Source organism: Dunckerocampus dactyliophorus, chromosome 5 (genome assembly GCF_027744805.1).
Source record: "Dunckerocampus dactyliophorus isolate RoL2022-P2 chromosome 5, RoL_Ddac_1.1, whole genome shotgun sequence".
Lineage (NCBI taxonomy): Eukaryota > Metazoa > Chordata > Actinopteri > Syngnathiformes > Syngnathidae > Dunckerocampus > Dunckerocampus dactyliophorus.
Window position 1 is genome coordinate 28,868,093 of NC_072823.1, and position 22,190 is coordinate 28,890,282.

A 22,190-nucleotide genomic window follows, 5' to 3' on the forward strand; every position below is an offset into this window, starting at 1 on the left:
AAAGTAGGACCTTCAAAATAGAAGCCGGCCAGCAAAATATAACATGGTTACGCCACAAAACCAGAGCGCAAAATCATATTTTATTGAATTTGTACTTATATCTGATCCCCATGTCAGTCAGAGCAGGAGCGAAAAACAAGTCTTTCTGACTGTAAATGACGTTTGTGGCGCCCCCATCGGTTCAGGAGTAGAATACAATCATGTGAAAAAATTAGGACAAGATTATACACGCCATGTATATTGAAATATGCAAGTTAAAAATGTCCAAAATATACGTAAATGATCAAGATGTATGCCCCGATACTTTGTCTAAATCCCTGTTAAATTTTACTTGGCAACAGGTAGCCAACATTTTAGCTAGCAAGCTCGTTAGCATAACTTGCTCTACACTTTTGTGCAGTTAGAGTTGGCAGTGGCCCTGTTGTTGCGTCCCATAATTGAATACAACGGTCCTCCGTGAATTGACTGGTTATTCGGCGTAGCTTGGGTGAATCTATCGTTGTATATTTTAACAATAAATTACAACTAAACCACACTGGCGCAGATAGACTGGTGCTTTAAGGACGGCAGCCCCTCCCCTTGCTGTTATGTCGACTTCACGTCATTGGAGTCGAGTAGTGAAAAGTTTCGCGTCGGACTATTATTCAGCCTTGACCCTTTATTGCCAACATTTGATTCATACTGTGTGGGCAGCACGTTATTTTAAGCCCCTCGCGCACAATAGGGAAGCAGCGGCATTTATTTCGAAGTTTCCCGGCGTTGTTCGCCATCTTTCAAGCTCCTGCCAAGGTAGCATACAATTAGCTAATGGAGGCAAGGTAGCTTCGCGTTATTAACATTTGTTATTGCTCAGGGTGCCAGTGTACATTAACATTATTAGTCGTAATAAAGTTCTGAATGTTTATTGTAGTAATTTAAGTTGGCAAACGTCATCTTCAGTGTTACGGGTAGTGAATTAGTCATTGTAGCTAACATATGCAACCTAGCGGGGGCGCTGTCACGTTTAGCATTTTCTAAACAACTTCGAGTGTCACATAGCAATTTCTTTGACAACCCCCCTCCCCTTTTTTACAGGCTTTCATAAACTTTGCGCGGTACTTTTGCAGACATGTTTTCAGCTGTGAGATACCTGCTGTCCAAAATGCTCTCTCCATTGTGGAGAACAGCACAGGTGGAGGCCGACGGCGTCCTACGCGGTGCTGCAGGTGGGAAACTAACAAACATTACTTCTAAATCTAAGCAGCTCGTCATACTGTTTTATGGTTTTCCAGACTATGAGAGCATTCGTCACGCTCGCGATGGCGTGGTGACAGAGCTGGGCCTTGACCACGGGCTGATTGACGATGCCATCTATTTCACAAGTGGCGTGGTGCTGGGCGGGGTCCCACTCAAAACGGGGGACGCGGTGACCTGCATAGCCGTGAGAGATGGAGCACAAGGCGGGTGGAAAGCCCTCAGGGTGAGCCCCACTGGCATCCATCTATCCCCACTTGCTCATTATAACAATATAACATATAGTGAGTGACGCAATTACAAAAATTAAATTCTTCGAGTGCCTCGTAATTCATAGTAATTTTTCTGATTAAGGGCTGCAATTTCCTCCCTTTCTCCTGTTTTTCTGCAAAAAAAAAAGAGCAGCTGCAGAAAATACATTACTGGCATATGCTTCTTCGCGTTGTATACTGAAATACGTTGGCCGACAAGGGCAAACATGCAGCAAAATACAATTTTCAAGTTGTTTTTTTTAGAGAATGAAGAGTCTTTAATGTGTCTTACATTTGTATTCTTTTAAAGCAGCACTAGGGAACCTATGGCTCGAGAGCCAGATAAGGTTCTTTAGATGACTGCATCTAGCTCTCACACATTTCTTAACACCATCCAATTTATTTATTTTTCCGCTGACATTTAAAACATTACAGAAGTCACCGTTTTGAAAACAATTTTCAAAATACAAAACATTCTTATGCATTTTAATCCAGCCGTCCATTTTCTACCGCAGTGCGGGTGGCCAATGCCAGCAGACACTAAAACTTGGTTATTATTGCATGATGCGGTAGCCCACCCGGGTCAGTCAGAGGTCAAGAAGTAAACTTTCCATCTTTTAAATGTACCCATTGGCAAAGAAGATGGCGGAAAGGAAGAAAGAAAGATCAGGAGTACCGTGCTAAACCATCCAGCAGTAAAGTCGCATTAATGGTAAGAAATATTTAATTAATATGAATATAGTATTGTTATTGACTAGCTTCAGTATAGCATTGAAAAAATTAATACATTTAGAGACTTATGTTCTAAAATTGTTGGTCTTGCTTAAAAATACACACATTTAGTTGTATGCAATGTTAAAAAATATTATAGCTCTCATGGAAATACATTTTAAAACATGTGACTTTCATGGCTCTCTTAGCCAAAGGTTCTTGTACCTTGCTTTTAGGGGACTGTATGCAACTTTCTCCAAATTACAAGGCGGTGGTGCTTTTACCTTTTTTTTGGCTTAAAAAAAATGTAAAACCACCACCGCCGGTGTCGTGCCAAAGTAGGGATCCCTGGTAGAAAGTGTATCCCCTTCCGCGGGAGCATGCATAGCTGCAGAGGGAGCGGAGCTGAGGTTCCTTGCCGAGATATTATTTTAGCTTATTAAAAAAGAAAACGTGGATTGCGATTATGCTTTGAATTTTAAAGATTGGTATTGTAATGCAAGACATTTTTACCAAAATAAATTGTTTAGATTCTGCACATTACGTGTCGCCCAAGTTAATAGCGTACACTGCACTGTATGAGAATGTCTTTTATCATCCTTCTCCTTTTATAATAGTTTAGTTTGGCGATCAGCCTGCTAACTAAACGCAGGCTAAATACTGTGTACTAGATTAAAACACACTTTAATTCAACATTTTGGATCAATATGTTTCTGATCAATACAGTAGATGAGCATTTAATCTACTGAACATGAGCATTTGAGCACACTGCCAGACTCAATTTCACCTTTTTCTATTCCAGTTATAGGCTCTGATACAATACTGCCGACAATAGTTGTTTACTGTAACCTTTTCCACTGTTTTTTTTTTATTTTTTATATACTGTACATGAGTGTACAATAGTATAAAAATCTGCAGTAGTTATTCAGAAATTGTCAACACTATTGACCAAAACATGTTATGATGGGTGTACACATTATTTCAACCTGCCTGACTGTGTCTGCTGCATAAATATGCTTCACATGCCTGATATGAAATGCACCCCCCTGCCATAATTGTCAGGTTTATCTGGCTAATCGTGGCTTATTCTGTAGGTATTTGCGATCATATATAACTTGTGAATTTGGAGTAGTTTGATTAATCCCAGCAGAAGTTAGGGGGGGATACAACATATTTCAGCCTGTTGACCACGCCTGATATAATATAATATATACATTGATGAGACAATAGCCACCTTGAGAACTGCAGTAATCCCTCTTTTATCATGGTAAATTGATTCCAGACCCAACCATGATAACTGAATTTCCACGAAGTAGGATTCCTTATTTATGAATGGAATATTTTGGTAGTTGGAGCAAAGGTAGCTTGTTTACGACCTTCTAGATACGGATTTTAACATTATAAGAGCCCTCTAGACATGACATAACGTACTATTGTCACTCCTATTAACCAGGATCAGGATTTCCCCTAGAATTTTTTTGAAGCTGTGGTGGTGGACTGCATGGGAGGGGGACTGTCGCCGCTGTGTCATGGTGCTGTGGCAGCAATTTAAATAATAAAAAAAAAAAAATGGTGAATGGTGCGGCTACTCATTACTGACTGCTTATTTTCCATTTTAGCGGGGCTTCAGGTTTTTTTTTTTTTAAGCTATTAACTTTTGATTATCTGATGAACAGCCTATTTCACTTTAATGCTTATATGCAATAAATTGCTTACTCATATTTTTTGTCTCACTCCCCTTTATTTTTTTGCGGTTTGAATCTCGACTTAGAACCTCCTTAAGATCCATCCATCCATCCATTTTCTATACTGCTTCTCCTCATTAGAGTCTCGGGGTTGTGCTGGAGCCTATCCCAGCTGACTTTGGGCGACAGGCGGGGTACACCCTGGACTGGTCGCCAGCCAATCGGAGGGCACATATAGACAAACAACCATTCACACTCACATTCATACCTATGGACAATTTAGAGTCTCCAATTAACCTAACATGCATGTTTTTGGAATGTGGGAGGAAGCCGGAGTACCCGGAGAAAACCCATGCATGTACGGGGAGAACATGCAAACTCCACACAGAAATTCAAATTTGGAGATTCCAACACAGGTCTTCCCGATCTCTTTGTGGTCAACATGCTAACCACTAGACCACCGTGCGGCCTCCTTGAGATCCAATAGTGCAAAATGTACATTCATGCAATTTTTCAACTGTTCTTAAGATGTTGATCAGGAGTGTATTTATTAATGTGCTTTTGAAAGACCGTGATAGAGTGAAGCCGCAAAATTCTAGGCACAAAGTGGCGAGGGATGATTATGCTAAGCAAAAAAGGAACAACAAGGAGCTCTGTCAATTCTAATGTTTGAGACTATTATGTTTTATACATCTTATTTTCTCTCATGTCTACTATATTGGGTAATACGATATAATGTAATGAAATGTATTGTGATAATATAATGGGGTGCTATTTCATGTGAAAGACTGTTAAAAGCTGTATTTAGAAGGTCATAAACAGGTTTTTTAGCTAACTACAAAAATATTCTATGTATAAATGAGGAAATCTACTTTGCGGAAATTCACTTATCATGGATGGGAAAAGATTAACTGTGATAAACGAGGGTTTACTGTCTTCACATACATGTCCGCAGTCTCAGAGGAGTGACCGACAATGTGGAGCCATTGTGAGCTTATGATAGCTAACTTTAGTAGTTAAACTTTGCTAAATGGCTAGCAGTAGCTGACAACAAACATAAGTCATGCGTGTGTTACGTGGGATGTTGCTTGGAGAAGGAAGAGGCAGGATACAATCCTTGAAGCATGTTAAAAAATTAGCACCCTCTACCATTCTGCATATACTGTAGTCCCTTTGTGAACTAATGCCTTGACCCGCTTTTTGTTTAGGTGGCAAAGAGTTTCGATGCATGGGAGGCCGGAGGCGGGACATCCTTGGAAGACGACTGCGCTCAGTTGCATCCTCTCATCGGCACCATCACGTCGTTGGACAGAGAGGGTGGCTACATCAACCAAACCACTTACTTCCCACGTGCCAGTCTCTGTGACGGTACGAATGGTGTATAGAGTACACAACTATGCAAAAGTCTTTGGCCAACTAAGACAGCATATTGAGTACTGTATTTGTGTGTTTTTGTCTTCAGGTTACGAGCCAATGACAGGCGACTGGGTCCAAGCAATGTATTTTATCAACCCCACTCAGTGGACTACCCAGGCTCATTCCGTCTCTCCTTTACGCTATTGTCGTCTCGACCAGGTGAATGCTTCCTTCATAGTGTTCCACCCACCATTTCACTGTGTATTAAATATAATATATATTTAATTATAGCCCTATAAATCATATCATAACATGTGACACAGGTTTGTGTGACCAGCGTGTATGTCAACAACGGCGTGGTGGAGGACAGTGTGTTCTTCTGCCTGGACTCACTGTTGCTGCCCGCCCACTACAAGCCTGCACGTGGCCACCTGGTCAACCTGGTGATGGTGGAGAGCAGCCAGTCCTTCTACCGCTGGAGGGCACTCTGCATGTCACCGTGCATGGAAGGGTAGGAGCCGCCATCACCTGCCTTTTTTGAAGCTACAGTATGTGCAGGCGTCTAGTTAGGCGGCAGCATTACACAAAAAAATAGCAAACTTATAGAGGGTTCGGCGTACGCCAAGGAAGATTTAGGTGTCTCTTGAGGTACAAAGGATCCTCCTAAGGTCGAACAGAATCTGTTGCAGAATGTTGGTAAACATTCAAAATGTTTGTACATTAGAACCCGTTTGTTGGCAACCCGTCAACTTGCCAAGTCCTGCTCCACCATGTTCTTATTTAAGTCTCTTAATCCCAGACAACCCCTTCAGTATTGGCCATTTTAGACCGTTTTGACTGATTTTTCAAGGCTCACAGAATATTGTGTTCTACGGCTATACCAACATGGAGCCTACCAAAAGAAAGATTAGACTCATCTTTCATCAGTTTCAAAGTTTCTGATCTTGAGTAATCGGCAGTAGAACATATGTAAGTTTCAGGAAAATATCAGTTCCCAACAAAAAAAGGGAGAAAAACAGCTACATTTCAAGATACAAGATACATTTCAAGAATAACTTTCACTTTGAGTGTTTTGCTTTTGTGACAGCTCAAATATCTAAACAACTGTACCACGACATAATACCAAAAAGGATTGTTTTACATCAAAATAACAATTTATTTACAAATATAACACCATGAACTATTTACAATTTTCACATTTGGAACTAAACTGTGTTTGTGTGTGTGTGTGTGCACGTGTGCATGTGTTAAAATTTCCCTACAAAACGTAACCTTCTGCACGCTGTAGCTCCTCCACGCTCTCTCACTTCCTCCTTGCTGTCGTGTATGTTTTTACATGCAAACGAGCCATGCCGAGCTCTTATAAAATGTACTTCTGCCACCTTTTGCCACAGTGACCTTTTTTAGTGTGCAGTTGCATCATCACCTCTTTTTGCCTCTTGCACAAAAAAACATAAAAGGCGTATAAATACAACTTTGGGATCGGGCGTTCGAGTTTACAAAAACTAATAAATGCGTCTTTGGTTTTCAGTGAGTTGATAACAATAAAGTTGGGAGTAAGTGTTGTCAAAAAAGCCTCAAAGTCAAAGAAACAGCGAAATGTGCAACTAACACTTTAATTCCTGCTGAAGTCAGGGGTTGTAAACTGTGCTGACATTGGCTATGTTTACATGCAGTCAAATAACCCCATCATAAGCAAACTATTAGCAATAACCCGGTTGTGCACGGCCATGTAAACACCAATAACCCTTTTGAAAAACCGGAATATGAGCATATTCCGTTTTTTCAAAATCCGAATATTACCCCTGCGTTAGTCCTTTTCTAACCCGAAAATCGGGTCATGTATACGCCTATCAGGATATCCCGATCAAAAGGGACATTAATTTGTGTTCTGCGCATGTTCTATTGGAAAGGAATCTTGTGTCTTTGGCAGGAACTACTTGTAAACATGGTGACACGCACAACCCCACACTTTTGGAGCGAGGAGGAAACAAGCCACCTTGTTAGTGTGTAGAAAGACAGGAACATTATGTCTTTTATTGATGGTAGAAAGTACCGCATTAGCGAAATCTATCAGAAGGTGAGCAAGAAGTTACGCGAAGCAGGGTTTGTACGAAAGCATCTTCAAAAGTGTACGGAGGGCTATGGGGATATATCATGGATATGAATGGCACAGCTCCGGGACCATTTTCTATTTCTTCACGTTCTCGCCTTCCATTAATGAAGAAAGTGAGACAGAAGAGTGTTAAGTACTGGTGGTGGGTCAGTACCAGCACCAAAACGCAAACAAAGGCATTCATTATATGTTTTTGGATATAGGAAGAAGAAATGGAAATGACGCGCATTGTGTCATGACATTTTGCGTGTGTCGAGACGTTGTCCGTGCGGGTTTTTATTTTTATTTTTTCTTCACGTTGCGCATGTAAATGGGTTATTCCGGATGTTTCAGAAATTGACCTTAACCCGAATATTGACTGCATGTAAACGTAATCAGTGATAGATGGGGCTTATCTGATCCAGTATCTGTATGGGGTTCGGATACCAGCGTAATTCACGTATTAAAAATTTCCGACGTATGCGCCACGTCTGTGCTTTCATTTTGTTAGCAATATGTTGCTAAAAGAATATCAGCTAACGGCGCCAAAAGAGTATCGGCAAATGTAGCTAGAACAACATCAGCAAACGTAGCTTGAAGAGTATCAACAAATGTAGCCCAAAAAGTATCAGCAAACGGAGGCAGAAGAATATCAGCAAATGTAGCCATAAGAGTATCAATAATAATAATAATAATAATAATAATAAAGTTGGGAGTAAGTGTTGCCAAAATAAACTCCAAAAGTCAAAGAAAAATATAAATGTGCAGCTAACCCTTTGATTCCCGCTGAACTGAGGGATTTTAAAGTGTGCTGACATCATAGATGGGGCCGATTTGATTCAGTATCGGTACAGGATTCCTATACCAGCGTAATTTCCGATATATGAGCCACGTCTGAGCTTTCATTTTGTCAGCAAAGTTGCTCAAAGAATATAGTTACTCTTTTGGCTCCGTTTGCTGATATTGTATCAGCATCTGTCTGTCCATCCTCACGCGTGCCGTGCGAACACACAAGCGTGTCGCCTGATGCGTTCATGACTACACGAGTGGGAAATCACAAAAGCTTAATAATACACAAAACGTTCGTGTGACTACAATATCATACTTGCCTGTAGGCATGGGCCTGTATAAGATGTGACTGTATGATAACCTTAGAAAAAAATCACTGTTTCACCTTTTTGTATTATAATAACGCCTTTAAACTGTTATTTTGAAATATCTGTTTTGGGAAAAACAGCTCTTTTGTTTAACAAATGTTACAATACAATAGAACATGATGGAAGTGGAACATGTGTATTCAAAATGAATAACAAAAAATGCTGTTCTTAAATGCATCACCATAAATTTTTTTGTTAAAAAAAAAACAAAATACAAATAGATGCAATCACTAAGTGGCTCAAGAAGGTCACAACATTAAAAAAAAAACTTGCAAATGATAAGTTATTTATTAAATGTGTAGGTCATGACCTGGTTGTGTAAGTGATGAGTTTTGATTAATTTGCTGCCTTAACTGTGACTTTAATTGCTTAGCATTAATTGTTTTCACAGTAGTCGAAGCATTCCCAAACAGCCGGGGTGGGGGCAATGCACCTCCTTTGGGCAATCACGCAGGAAGGGGAAGGGTCGTGATACTACACTCAATCCGAGGGATTTCTGACCTCCACTTTCTCTCATGCTACAAGAATGGTATGATGGAAAATTTTAGTGGTTTTGAAACTTATGTTTTCATATCGTGACATACCTTGAAACCGGTAACTGACCTATCCCTATGCGTACTTGCCTGTAATAGAGGTGTTTATTACATCCCCATGTCAATTCAACAATAATGCGATCGCAAATCAACATTTGCGATATTCTTTTGGTGTGGTTCGTCTGTGTAGGCTCTCAGTCATACAGGAGTTGTCCATTGAGGGAAAGGCTTCTTGAGACGTCATCAGCTTCGTCAGCGAAGCTCTTCGGATAAGAAGCGAAACGTCCGACACCTTCTTCACAGAAGTACAGATGACGTCTCAAGAAGCCTTTCCCTTTTGGTGTGGTTGCATATCGAAGCAAACAGCTCTGGTATCAGAATTGTAACTGTATCTGCAGATTCAGGTATCGAGATCGGATCGTGAGTGGGGAAAAATGTGGGTCGGTGCATCCCTACGAACATCTCGCATATACTCTATGTTGTTGGAATAAGAGTTGCAAAACAAGCCAAAGAAAAAGCACAGCACATGACATTATTGTGCAACTCTACATGTAACTGACCAGTGATTGATGCTTCGTTTCTTGATTCATTTGGTTGCAGTTTGAAGTCAAATCCAACACACATGTCCAGTGCTGAAATGGAATACTTATTGGAGAGCAAAGGAGGCTTGGATGTAACTTGTTATGGCCAGTTTGGAGATTTGATGATTGGAGAGCACAGACAACTAGTGCTGTGGATACAGTAAGTGAGCAAGTGACTGAATGACACTGTCGGTGTAATTCATCGAAAGGAGCTTGTGTGTCTTTCTTAGTGGCAAAAAAATCTTCAACCCAAGTACAGTTCTGTGGGTGGAAAGATCATCAAAAAGTTGTTTTTGCGAGTTCTTGAAAGGTCATGGATACGTTTGGGAATTTAGTCCAATCGTTTTTGAACTTTTATCCTCCTTCTCCTTCTGGAATAGAAACAAAAGCTCAGAGACACACCGGCTCAAATCCTGCGACTTTGCCGGCTGGGACTTGGAAGAACAGTTTTTTCTCAGTCCAGTCAAGACGGGATACAAACATCTGACCCGGTCTGCAGAAGAGCAAGGCAGTGGTGCTGACAGCAAGGAGGCGTCTCCTGGTGTGAGGAGAGAAGAACGAGAGGTGGATATTCCTCCAGGAGAGCGTCTGTCTGTTGCTGTGGTATGCCAAGCAAAGTAAGTTTTAAGACTCCTTTAATGGCAACCGTGAAAAAGAGATTCAAGTGGACTGGAAAGTTCGAGTGTCTGATCACGCTGCCGCGTCACTTAAAAATATATCTTGTCTCACGATTGTTTGTCATGTGCGCAGCTAAATTTCATGTGTTGGGAATTTTGTGCTCAGGAGCCTAGGAAGCTCCACTGAGCTGCTGTTGCTGCACTTCTCCTCTTTTGTCATCGGGAGGTGCCTGGAGGTCACGGTGCGCAGCGAAGACGAGAAGCTGCTGTGTCCCTCGGCGCCCTACAGGCTTACTGACGCCAAGCCTGTGACCTCTGCCCCATCTCACGTGATCACCCTTACTGCTCCTAAGGATACATTCAGGTATGTATTATAGGGATAATAACACTGGCACACTGTTGTGTACTTTTATATTTGATTGGTATGGAATGTATTCAGATGATTGAAGGAACATTTCAACTAAACATTTTTAGGAAGCTACGGGGGAAGACCAGGGTCCTGAATTCTCTCTTCAGTGTCATAAATGTTTTTTTTTAAAGCAGTATATCAATACAACTCAAAAATCATCTATATCAGTGATCCCCAACCCCCGGGCCGCGGGTTATTTGGTACCGGGCCGCACAGAAAGAAAAAATAATTTCCATGATGTTTTATTTTGAAAAGTGGTCGGATTCTCTCTGTTACATCCGTCTCACTTGGCACATGTCCATTGTGCATGTTGTAACTTTCTCTCTACTGCTGCTGTATTTTTAGCATTTTTCTTTCACCTCATATTTGGTGTCAAATGCTGATACTATGTGGGAATGCATAAGAGTAAGTTTTAATGACTTATTGAGTGCTAGTGTGCACATTTGTTTCAAGTTAATTCATGCTAGCACACTGCCTTTTACCACACACGTCAAACAGCGATGTAATAATCTCTCTGGAAAAACTGGTGGATGGGGGGTCGGCATTCATGTTGTGCTTTTAATGTGATGTTGTTCATGTCTTAGTTTTACACAATACATAATAAATAAGATAAATTAGATCGCTATAATGTACGAACCCCCCCCCGGTCCGCGGGAGATTTGTGGGAACACAAGGCGGTCCATGGGTCAAAAAAGGTTGGGGACCACTGCTATCTATATGACAGGAGCGTGTTGTTTTTAAGGTTCTATTGTAAAAACACTTGTCAAAGATGCCCTGAATTACATAAGCTTTCAGCTGTTTTTAAAGTGATCATGATACCAAAAAAAAACACAGACATACCTTCCATAGAGGAAGCAGAGTCTGAGGACACAAACGCGGACAGTTCCATCACCGTGGTGGAGGTATCTGGGGTAGTCGAAACACTCCCCAGTGGCAAAGCTTCAGGAGTGGACGAGTTTCACCCTGAATTCCTCAAGGCTGTGGGTGTTGAGGGACTGTCTTGGTTGACATGTCTTCAACATTGCGTGGAAATCGGGAACGGTACCTCTGGATTGGCAGACCGGTGTGGTGGTCCCCCTTTTCAAGAAGAGTGACCAGAGGGTGTGTTCCAACTACAGGGGGATCACACTCCTCAGCCTCCCCGGGAAAGTCTATTCCAGGGTGCTGGAGAGAAGGGTAGGATCGTTAGTCGAACCTCTGCTACAGGAGGTGCAATGTGGTTTTGTCCTGGTCGTGAAACACTGGACCAGCTCTACATCCTTGCAAGGGTACTGGTGGGTACTTGGGAGTTTTCCCAACCGGTCTACATGTGCTTTGTGGACTTGGAAAAGGCATTTGACCGTGTCCCATGTGGTGTCCTGTGGGGGGTGCTCCGGGAGTACAGGATTGGTGGCGGGCTGGAGCAGGAGCCTGGTTCAACATTGCCAGCAGTAAGTCAAGCCTCCACCAAGGCTGCCCTTTCTGATTCTGTTCATAATTTTCATGGACAAAATTTCGAGGCGCAGCCAAGGCGTTGCGGAGTCCAGTTTGGTGGCCTTAGGATCTCATTTCTGCTATTTGCAGACAACGTGGTCCTTATGGCCTCATGGGGCTGTGACCTTCAATGTTTACTGGGGCGGTTTGCATCTGAGTGTGAAGCTTGTAGGATGAGACTCGACACCTCCAAGTCCGAGGCCGCGGTTCTCAGTGGGAAAAGGGTGGATTGCTCCCTCTGGGTTGGGAAAGAGCTCCTGCCCCAGGTGGAGGAGTTCAAGTATCTCGGGGTCTTGTTCACGAGTGAGGGAAGGTTGGAGTGTGAGGTCGATAGGCGGATCGGTGCAGCATCTGTAGTAATGCGGTCGCTGTACCGTACCGTCGTGGCAAAGAGACAGCTGAGCCGAAAGGCAAAGCTGTCAATTTAGTGGTCGATCTACCTATGATCTATCGACCTACCTATCGACCTACACTCACCTATGTTCATGAGATTTGGGTTGTGACCGAAAGAACGAGTTTGCCGATACAAGCGGCTGAAATTAGTTTCCTCCTTAGGGTAGCTGGACTCACCCTAAGATATAGGGTGAGGAGCTTGGCAATCTGGGAGGAGCTCAGAGTAGAGCCACTTCTCCTTCACATCCAGAGGAACCAGTTGAGGTGGCTCGGGCATCTAGTCCGGATGCTTCCCGGACGCCCAGCCGGGAGAAGGCCCTGGGGCAGACCGAGGACACGCTGGAGGGATTCTGTCTCACAGCTGGTCTGGGAACGCCTTGGTGTCCTCCCGGTGGAGCTGGAGGAGGTGGCTGGGGACCGGAAAGTCTGGGCTTCCCTATTGAGACCGCTGCCCCTGTGACCCGGACCCAGATAAGCAGAGGCAAATGGATGGATGATACCAAAAAAAGATTGAGGGGAAAAAAACTGGAACACAATGAAAATGGTCACTTAATCAAACATTTTTGTCATACTGCTGTCCTAGATAAACAAATATGAAATAGGATTGAAGTGGTGATTTTGACACGCCCCCTGTTTAGTTTTCTGAACTGGTGCCATTTTTGTTTGTGATGTCACTGACAAACTACGTTCTGGGAACCAGATTCAAACACATGCAACCATGAACTCACAGCAAAGCCAAGAAAGTGACATATTCACAAGATTCCTAAAATTTGATCTCGTAAAAAAATATGTACAGTGGTGCCTTCGTTAACATCATTAATCCGTTCCAGAAGGTCCGACTTAAACCAAAACGGACATTAACTAAAGCTAATTTTCCCATAGCAAATTAAATTAATCCATTCCAAACACCCGAAAATGTTAACACACAACACATTTTATAGACAATAATTATAGTTTTACATGCAAAAATAATTACAGATGACAAATCAATGAGCGACTGAACATTTTGACCTAGTTTTGTTGTTAAAAAAAAAAAAAAAAAAACTTCACAAAACCAGTAATTAACACAATAACACAAAATAAAGATATTATTCTGCTGCAACCACAATTTAAAAAAAATGTAAAGAAATATATAACTAAATAGCAACGTTGTAGAACCAATGAACATGCACCTTACTATACTGAAGAGTGAGGCGCAGGGATGACGCCATGAAGAGGGGACTGTTGTTACGTGGTTGCGTATGTTGTATGAAATAAACCGATACGTCCTCTCCAAAAAGCACAAGTTTGTGAGTTCTTGTCTTGCAAGGATTGACTCTGGATGCCCTACACCTCGAACGCTACAGTATGTTTTACTTCAGCTGCCGCAAACATGCTACGGCCAGTCGGAATGCTTATGTTTTGTTGTTGTGACCAGAACTGAGCGTTATGGATGTAAAACGAGAGGCAGAAAAACAGAGTTTCACCCTTAATGTGCCACCCGGGTGATAGACTGTTATGTGTTCTGTGACTGTATATGTGTGTCCATCGCAGCCGAGGACTGAGCCACTCCTGTCACAGTTACATACCTCTGAAATGACTACGTTCTTTTAATCAGTAAAATTTGGAGTTCTTGCACCCTTGTCTCTGTATGGTCCATCGCCTTCCTCTTTTGTGCAGTCCATGTGTTTGTTGCGTAGTCTATCTCTGTACAACTCTGGTATAAACAATGTTGTCCTAAAATGGCACCAGCAGCCCACAATACAGTGGCCGTGCTCCGCTCTATGTGGGGCCCAGTTCTCTTGTGGTTGCTATGGTGTGGCTCCCTGGGCAGCCGTGGTCGTGTGTGTCGCGTGGACGTGTTTCCTGCTGTTCTGGTGGCTGGTCCATGTTGTTTGGCGGTGTGGGGGTGGCATTGTGGCGCTGCCTCTGGTGGGGCTTCGGTGTTGGGGATGCTGGGGGTACTGTTTCTGGGGGGTTGGATGGGCTGGACTGGGCGTCCTGGTGGGCCGTGTAGGGCCTGTAGGGATCCTGCGGCCCGTAGCTTGCCTGAGCCTATGCTGTGGTGAGTGGTCTGTCAGTCACGTGTCCTCGGTCCCCCCCCCCTGGGCATGTGGGGCCCTCGTGCTTCCTGTTTCGCTGCACCAGTTCACATACATATAGGACTTTGGAGGGTGGTCTATGGTCGGGTGTGGCGGGGGAGTGGAGTTGCCTTTTGGAGGCTCCTTTTCCATCCCTCTGACTCTGTTTAAATTTTAATCGCATAATAGACACTTAGGGTCTCGCGGGGCTGGGCAGTTGAGGGGCCCACCGTACTTCAGCTGTCCCCCAATTTTAATTGCATCGTTAGCTGTCATCCACATACTGTATATCCCTATCATATACATGCACACACATACACCCCTCAGGGACACAGAGACCAGCCCTTCAGAGCTGTCCTCTTTTATGTATTGATATTTTTAATTGCACAATGGATACAATCCCATCTCACCACATACACGGGTGGAGCGGGCTGGATTGGGGTGTCTCCTGCCTATTCTGTGGCACCTGTCCGCTGGGGTCAGGGATGTGGCTATGGACTTGTCCGCTGGCCGTCGTGGCGCGGTGGATCGCCGGGGGTGGCCTGGTTTGTGGGGTGTTTTTGTCTGGTTCGCCTGCCTTTCCCTGAGGTGGCCCGTTGGAGCCGGTTGATGCCGGGGCTTGCGCCGGTGGGGCAGCTTGCAGTGTTTCCCTTGGACTGACCTGGGCCTTGAGCACTTCTGCGTGCTTGAGGGTCGGGGTGGGGATTCGACGGTGGCTGTGCTACTGGTGGCCTGCATGCCGCCGTGGTGGCTTGGGCTTGCTACGCCGTGGTGGGTGCTGAGGGTCCGGGCTGTCTGGTGGGGTAGGGCTTGGTCCCTCTCGTGGGGACCGTGGGCCTGGGTGGGGGGTGGTGAGCAAACCCTGTGGCCGGGTTTGCCGCGGGGTTGTGCTCTGCCAGACGCTTGGGCGTTTTTCGCTGCTGGTCTTTGTGCTTTACAGGGCCGCTGTCTGTGTCTTTGCCTCCCTCGGGTCTGTCTGCGGGCTTGTCGGGGGTGGTGCTCCGGTGCGTGGGTGGTGTGCTGTCGGTTCTGGGGGCGGGTGGGTGGTCTGTCTCCCGGCGGCTGGTCTCGCCTCGGCTCTGGTGCTCAGCCTCCCTGCGGCTTGGGGGCACGTCACTCCCTCTCCGGGGATTTGCTGCCCCGCAGGTGTCGTCTGGCGCTGTGTGGTGGGTTGCCCTGCTGCTCGCCCGTTTGCACACCTGCTCGCTCATTTGCTGGCTTTCCTCCTCGCCTGCTCCTTTGTATGCCTCACTGGTAATGTCCTGCCGTTGGGGTGGGGTGGGGTGGGGGGGCTGGGGTTTTCTTGCTCCCTAGTGGTCCGCGTTCTGTGTGGCTCAGGATCTGGGTTGTGGGTCTGGGACCTCAGGGTCCCTTACTCCCCTGCGCTCTGGGTCCCCAGCGGGGGATGTTTTGCAACGAGGCTTCCGGATATCGGGTAGTTGTCCACGGTGTGTGTGTGCGTGCGCGCGCGTGCGTGCGCTCGCGCTTTTATTTATGTATTTTTCATCTATATTTATTTTATTTTTTTATTTGTGGGGATACATGGGTCTGCTCCGTGGGGGCTGGTGCTGGGTGTTACATCTCTGCCGTCCTGGCCTCTGTCCGGTTGGGAGTGGGGGGCACCTGTGGGTGGGCTTATTTCCGGTTGCGGGGGCGTCTCTGGGGCTGCTGGTGTGTGGCCCCGGGTGCCCATCTTGTTGGGTGTGATCTGTTTCTGGTTGGGATTACCACTCTGCGGCCCCTTGCTGGTCTTCCTAGGGGGGAGGGCTCTCTGGGCTGACTCTTGGGGGGGCTGGTCTTTGTGCTGCCTACCCCCTTGGGCCCACTGGCTTTGTGGCGGTGGGGGGCTCAGCCTGGCTGTGTGGGGAAGGAGCTTGCTGGGTGGTGGGAGGCAGTCCCTCTCCTTTCATGCATTGTCAGTTACAATTACACACTCATACATTTGCGCACCTTATATATACATGAAGACTTGCACACATAGAGACAGGTACATAAGCACACTCACAATACATACGTATGTTGTTTGTTTTATTACAGTGCCGGTGATGTTGGCAATGTAATTATAGTCATTCTGATCACTATTATAGTTACTATTTAAGTTACATTACTACTAGGGGTCTGCATTGCCTATTATCTGGCAATTCGATTCGTATCGCGATTCATAGGTCACGATTCGATTCGATTTCAATCCATCCCGATACTTGCGTGCAAGACAATTATTGCGATTTTTGAAAATATATGATTCTGGAAACAACTAATGACTAAACTAGTACACATTCAAAGGAAAATTTGTATGAAATATTTTATCTGAAATGTCAGAAACATAACTGCAGCAGCAACTGTATTTAACAAGTTGCAGACTGTGTTTTAGGTTTCAATTGAACAGTATATAAAAAATTGTCCTGTTTGAAGAAAAAGTGCTATCCATTCTCAAACCTGCTTATGTGCATTTGAGGGACATACCTTAAAGGATGTAAAAACACTCAACAGTCATAACAAGTAAACATTCTGCCGTGCATCCTTGATTCCATTTACATACGCTAGTCCATGTACATGTCAATGTACCAACCACAAAAATACATTCAGAATGAATCAGAAATCGGGATGGTTGCTTTTTAGAACCCAACAGCTGTGCAACATGGCTTTAGTGCAGTTAACAGTGCAACTTAACTGAGGTATTTGTCTAGAACAAGAAATAGTTACTTAAGTCATTTAAAGTTTGAATGTTAGTGATTTCTCTTTAAATTCTTTGTTTAACTGGAAAACAAGCTGGTCAACATTCACAGCTTTCAGGACACTTCTTTGTGCAGTTACAATGTCTCCTGCAGTAGAAAAGACCCTCTCTGAGGAGACACTTGCACCTGGGATGCAGAGGTATTGACGGGCTGCAGTGGAAATATGAGGATAGGCTCACTCATGCTCCATCCACCAATTGAGTGGATCACCACTCAGAGGCAGGGGGGACTCCATCCGAAACGTCTTCACCTCATCTTTAGCAGCTTCTTGATGAGTTTTTGTTTTAGCATCGTCTTTGTGAGAGGTAAATGTGGAACCAGGGAGATAAGCTAAAGCGCATGATACCATGGGTCTCTTTACAGGCCGCATTCTGCAAGCAGGCTGACTGTCAGGTTCTCATGACTATAACACTATATTATACAATCCACTAAAGTCTTCAGAATGTAATTTAGATGTACCGTAATAAAAGATTACGCCAAGAGTTATAATTGTAAACATGCAAGTTTATATTCAATGTACTTACATTGTACTTTTGCATTTCTGCCACCACAGCATCAGTCACTCTGGCGTAGACGTGGCCAGTCACTTCTTCAGACAGACAGGGTAGATTCTTGAAGCGTGGGTCAACTGCAGACGCCACGTACAGTCTCCCCTTCTCATTGGCATATCTTTTAGATAGATCTCGTGCTATAACTGTCTTGATTTCCCTAACTGTATCTGAATCTTCAGAGTTTTCTTGTGTTTCCATAACAAGGTTGGCATGGAGCGTTGCAATGACTGACAGAGTTGGCATGCTCTCCTCAGACATCACTAATGTGGTGTCTTTCATTGGCTTCAGTGCTTTGAATACCTCCTCTGCACATGTAATGTGAGTCTCACTCAATGTAAATATGTCCTTTTCATTCTTTCTCACTTCATTGGAAAGGAGTGTTGCACAGACGGCAGGCTGCTGTTCTAAAAACCTGGCAGTCATGTCAAAGGAGCTGTTCCATCTTGTGACCACATCTGTCATGAGTCTATGTTTTGGTAGCTCCAATTGGGCTTGTTTGAGACGTAGCTGATGATTTGCAATGGTACTGCATCTGAAGAATCCAGTAACACGTCGAATTCTGCCAAGCAACCTGGCTACTGCTGGTTGAGTGCTTTTTGTGATGCGAGGTTACGGCTGTGTGCTAAACACTGAATGTGTGGCATCTCTGTCAGTTTAGCTGCCACAGCCATGTTGGGAGTATTGTCAGTAACTACCACGGGGTTTTTTGCACTTGTGGCCCCAATCAGCCACAACTTCACGCAGCAAAGCCGCAATATTCTCTCCCGTGTGACTGTCATACATCCACTTGTCGTAGATGTGATGCGCTGTTACTGTTATGTATGACTCTGTGGCCCTGGAATCCAGGCATCACATGTTAATGCAACTCGCTCCGCAAAATAAAGATCATCGAGCACGTCGTTTTTTTTACTTCTTTGTACAATCGGGGCAAAGCAATGTCAGCTAAGTGTTGGCGGGACGGTATGGAATAACGGGGCTCTAAAGTGTTCATCATGTAATGAAAGCAATCACCTTCCACCAAGCTCAGAAGGCGCATGTCTTTGCACATATACTGTAGTAAGTCACTGAGTGTGTTATTTTGATGGCACGTGGTGAGCTTGAAGACAATTTGGCAAAATTGGCTTGTTCAAGAGTTAGTTGAGACTAGTTGAGGTAGTCGCTTGTTTTCCCTTTACCTCCACTTTGCCATGATGTCTGGCAACATGTGCACGGAGGTTCGTGGTGTTTCCGTAGTATTTGATTCTGGCGTAACACATTTTTCAGATGGCGTAGCTTTTGTCATAATCTGGGTCCCCGTTTGTGATGCTGTAAAAGCCAAAATGAGTCCAAATTGCAGATTTGTAAATGTGCTTCGGAGCATCTCGTAATTCCCTCTCCATGTTGAAACTTTAGCTGTTCTCTAAACACCGCGAGAATATAGTGTAAAGATACCACCCTGGAATAACTTTCATGAGATGCTCGTATTACTCTGGCGGGCTTGGGTGGTGTGCTGCCAACTCTGCCAGCTAGTGACCGGGAGTGTAAGTGCAGGACAAAAGGCATTGCAATGAATACAGTACCCCCAAAATATATATAAAAACATCAATTTGAATGTCTTTTGAATCGTTATGGGAATTGTGAGATGTAATATCGCATTATATCGCCGAATCAATAATTTTAAACACCCCTAATTACTACTAATACACTGTATTAGTTTCAATGCAGTATTATCATTGTGGTTGTTAATATTATTTTGTCCTTTCCGTCATGGTCTTTTTAGCCATCACAGACATTTGCTGATGTAGTCCTGTTTGTTTCTGTTGTTGTTGCTGTTGCCCTTGTCTCTCTCTTTTTTTTTTTTTTTTGTCCCCCTCTTATCCCCGCACTCCCCCATCTGTTTTTTTTCTTTTCTTCTCTATCCCCTCCAAATTTGCATAACAACAAAACATCAAAGTCAAATAAATGTTGTAATTTGTAATTCTGTATAACAGGGGAGGTGTATCTCACACTTTTTCCTGAGAGAGCAAATCTTTTGAGCATGTAAGGGCATTGAGATACTTCAATACTATCTGCCCTGATGGCTGTACAGGACATAAAAAACCCAGAAAAAAAACGGATGGTATTTTGGACGCCAAACAAGCGGATGAATGCAAGCCAACGCAAATTTTAGCAAAATTTGGGATGTTAATCGAAAAATGTGCTAACCAGGGCAGACGTTAAATTAGGTACCACTTTACTTACTGAAACGACTGCAAGTACAGCTAGAAAAACGAGTGACTGCAAGTGATTAAGGGCTACTGATGCAAACAAGCACAGCCATGAATGCATGCAAAGTAAGTGACATATTCACAACAATAATAACATTCACTAATATTGTGTTGTGAGGCGTATATGTTTTACTGGCAGTGATAGTTGCAACAGCTAAGCTGCCTAGCTTGCTTGACAGTTAGGAATTAGCACTGCATTAGCGCCAGCACTAGGCTGGTACTATAAAGCATGTTAGCAGGAGACATGTGAATTGACTTACAGTACTACCACCCTGGCACGCTTTTCAACGGTCGAACGTCTTGTGGGTTTGTGACTTTTTATTGGTGTCTTTAGGAAATGTGAACACGCTTAGTCCGTCTCCTTGAGTGTTCCAGCAAAAGCCTTCAAAACAACGAGCGGGCATAATATAATAAAATATATGACAAACAATAATTCATCCAGTACTGTACTATGACAATTGAGACCGCATTGGAGTCAACGTGACGCTCGGGTAGGACCATCTGGTGCAGACATCACTAGCGCAGCCTCCTTAACACAGTAGAGCGCAGTGACAACTCATGCAAGAGGTCAACATACACAGACACACAAGTATTCCTGACCAAGATGAGTTGAAAACAATTGTATTCACATTATCACACATGAGTACACATGAGTAGTATTTTTATTTTATTTTCAGTTTCTGGTTATGATGGTTATCAGGAGGGTAGATGGGATTGATCGTACATTATGTCCCGGTTGAGAACGGCTATATTGTAAATCTGTAGTGCAAATAAGCGAAATGCTTGAGTCATGCCACCTGATGATTTCATTCACTTTCCCTCCTCGAGACTTTCCAACCGCCGACTACCATGCTTCCTCCCCTTCTATGTCGTGCCGCAGTCATTGAGAGACTGTGTGGCTGCACAAAAAGATGTCCTGGTATTCCAGCCCTGCTTGGGAGAGGTCAGGTCAAGTTCCAGTGGTAATACATAACATAACAATACATAACGTAACAAGACTGCATGTGTGCGCTCAGGTGCTGTCAGCATCCAACGCCCAGACCCGTTTCTCCACCCTCCTGTGGCTGGAGGAGCTTCATGCCGAGAGTGAGCTGGCAGAGTTCACCATTTATGGCTCTCTCCTCAGGAAGGGAGCCATCTACCTTCACTTAGAGGTCCTTGGCTTGGCAGAGGGGAGGCCCAATCTCAATATAGGCCAGTAACCACGGTAGAGGAAAAGAAAAGTGTTTTTACATCTTTACTCAAGGTGCGCCCATTTGTACAGGTGACAAAGTCTTATTGAAGAGTCCACAGAGCAATGGCGTGGTCATGGAGTATGTTAGCTGTGTTGCCGAGGTAATGAAAACCAGAGATAAACACTCTTTAAATGTTTGTAGTAATGCTTGATTTGACACCTAGATCAACGACGAGGACGTGAGTCTGAAAGTGAACTCGGAGTTTCAGCGCTTCTACCTTGGAGAGCCCCTTGATGTGGAGTTCTGCTACAACAGGTGAGAAAGTGCACAGTCACTCATGACTCAGCCTTTTAAAATCTCACCTGTGTCACAAAGAATGTCTTATGTCTCTTTAACAGGGGTGTCACAAGAACTCGCGAGATGAAAACATGACAAGATTTCTTTTTCAGAAAAAAATGTCGCGTGGACACTAAGCCTGGGACGATAATAAATTCATTAATCACACAATAAATGAAAATGAACTTGATAATTTTGCTGGCCTCAATATACTGTATTTCCTCGTCTCCTGCCTCCAAACAGGCAGAAAGAGGTTTCACTCTGAATTTGTTTCAGCATCTTGGCATGTTTGTTCCATAGAGCAATGGCATGAACGGTGTGAATGCATTTGTCAGTCATACAGTCTCATTGTCTCTGTGGGTGGAGGCGTGGCCAGTGGTGTACACATAAAGTGAAGAAGAGTGTAACGTAGTAGGAATTAAATTAGTAGCTTGCAATATATTGTCATATATTTTTTATATTTTTTTTCATTGTACTTTTCTTAAAAGTAACGTTAAAGTCTTCGTATGTCTCAGTCTTCGTATGTCTCATCTTGTGACTTGACAGTCTCCTGACACCCCTACTCATTGATGCATATAGGTGCTGTTTGTGAT

The 22,190-nt window shown here is 43.9% G+C and overlaps 1 protein-coding gene across 4 annotated transcripts in view; it reads left to right on the forward strand.

Moving 5' to 3' along the window:
• The first annotated feature begins 617 nt into the window (after positions 1 to 617).
• Positions 618 to 22,190, forward strand: part of mov10l1 (Mov10 like RISC complex RNA helicase 1) — a 41,204-nt gene continuing 19,631 nt past the window's right edge. For 2 of the 4 annotated variants that reach the window (XM_054777595.1, XM_054777599.1), the window contains exons 1-13: positions 618 to 789; positions 1,075 to 1,205; positions 1,272 to 1,459; positions 5,089 to 5,248; positions 5,343 to 5,455; positions 5,560 to 5,747; positions 9,622 to 9,762; positions 9,983 to 10,219; positions 10,386 to 10,583; positions 20,915 to 21,029; positions 21,103 to 21,280; positions 21,351 to 21,421; positions 21,485 to 21,576. In XM_054777595.1, the coding sequence (XP_054633570.1) occupies positions 1,109 to 1,205; positions 1,272 to 1,459; positions 5,089 to 5,248; positions 5,343 to 5,455; positions 5,560 to 5,747; positions 9,622 to 9,762; positions 9,983 to 10,219; positions 10,386 to 10,583; positions 20,915 to 21,029; positions 21,103 to 21,280; positions 21,351 to 21,421; positions 21,485 to 21,576 (1,778 nt within the window). In that variant the 5' untranslated portion in view covers positions 618 to 789; positions 1,075 to 1,108. Of the gene's footprint in view, positions 819 to 1,074; positions 1,206 to 1,271; positions 1,460 to 5,088; positions 5,249 to 5,342; positions 5,456 to 5,559; positions 5,748 to 9,621; positions 9,763 to 9,982; positions 10,220 to 10,385; positions 10,584 to 20,914; positions 21,030 to 21,102; positions 21,281 to 21,350; positions 21,422 to 21,484; positions 21,577 to 22,190 lie in introns of all 4 variants that reach the window. The other 2 variants (XM_054777597.1, XM_054777596.1) reach the window with 2 other exon arrangements.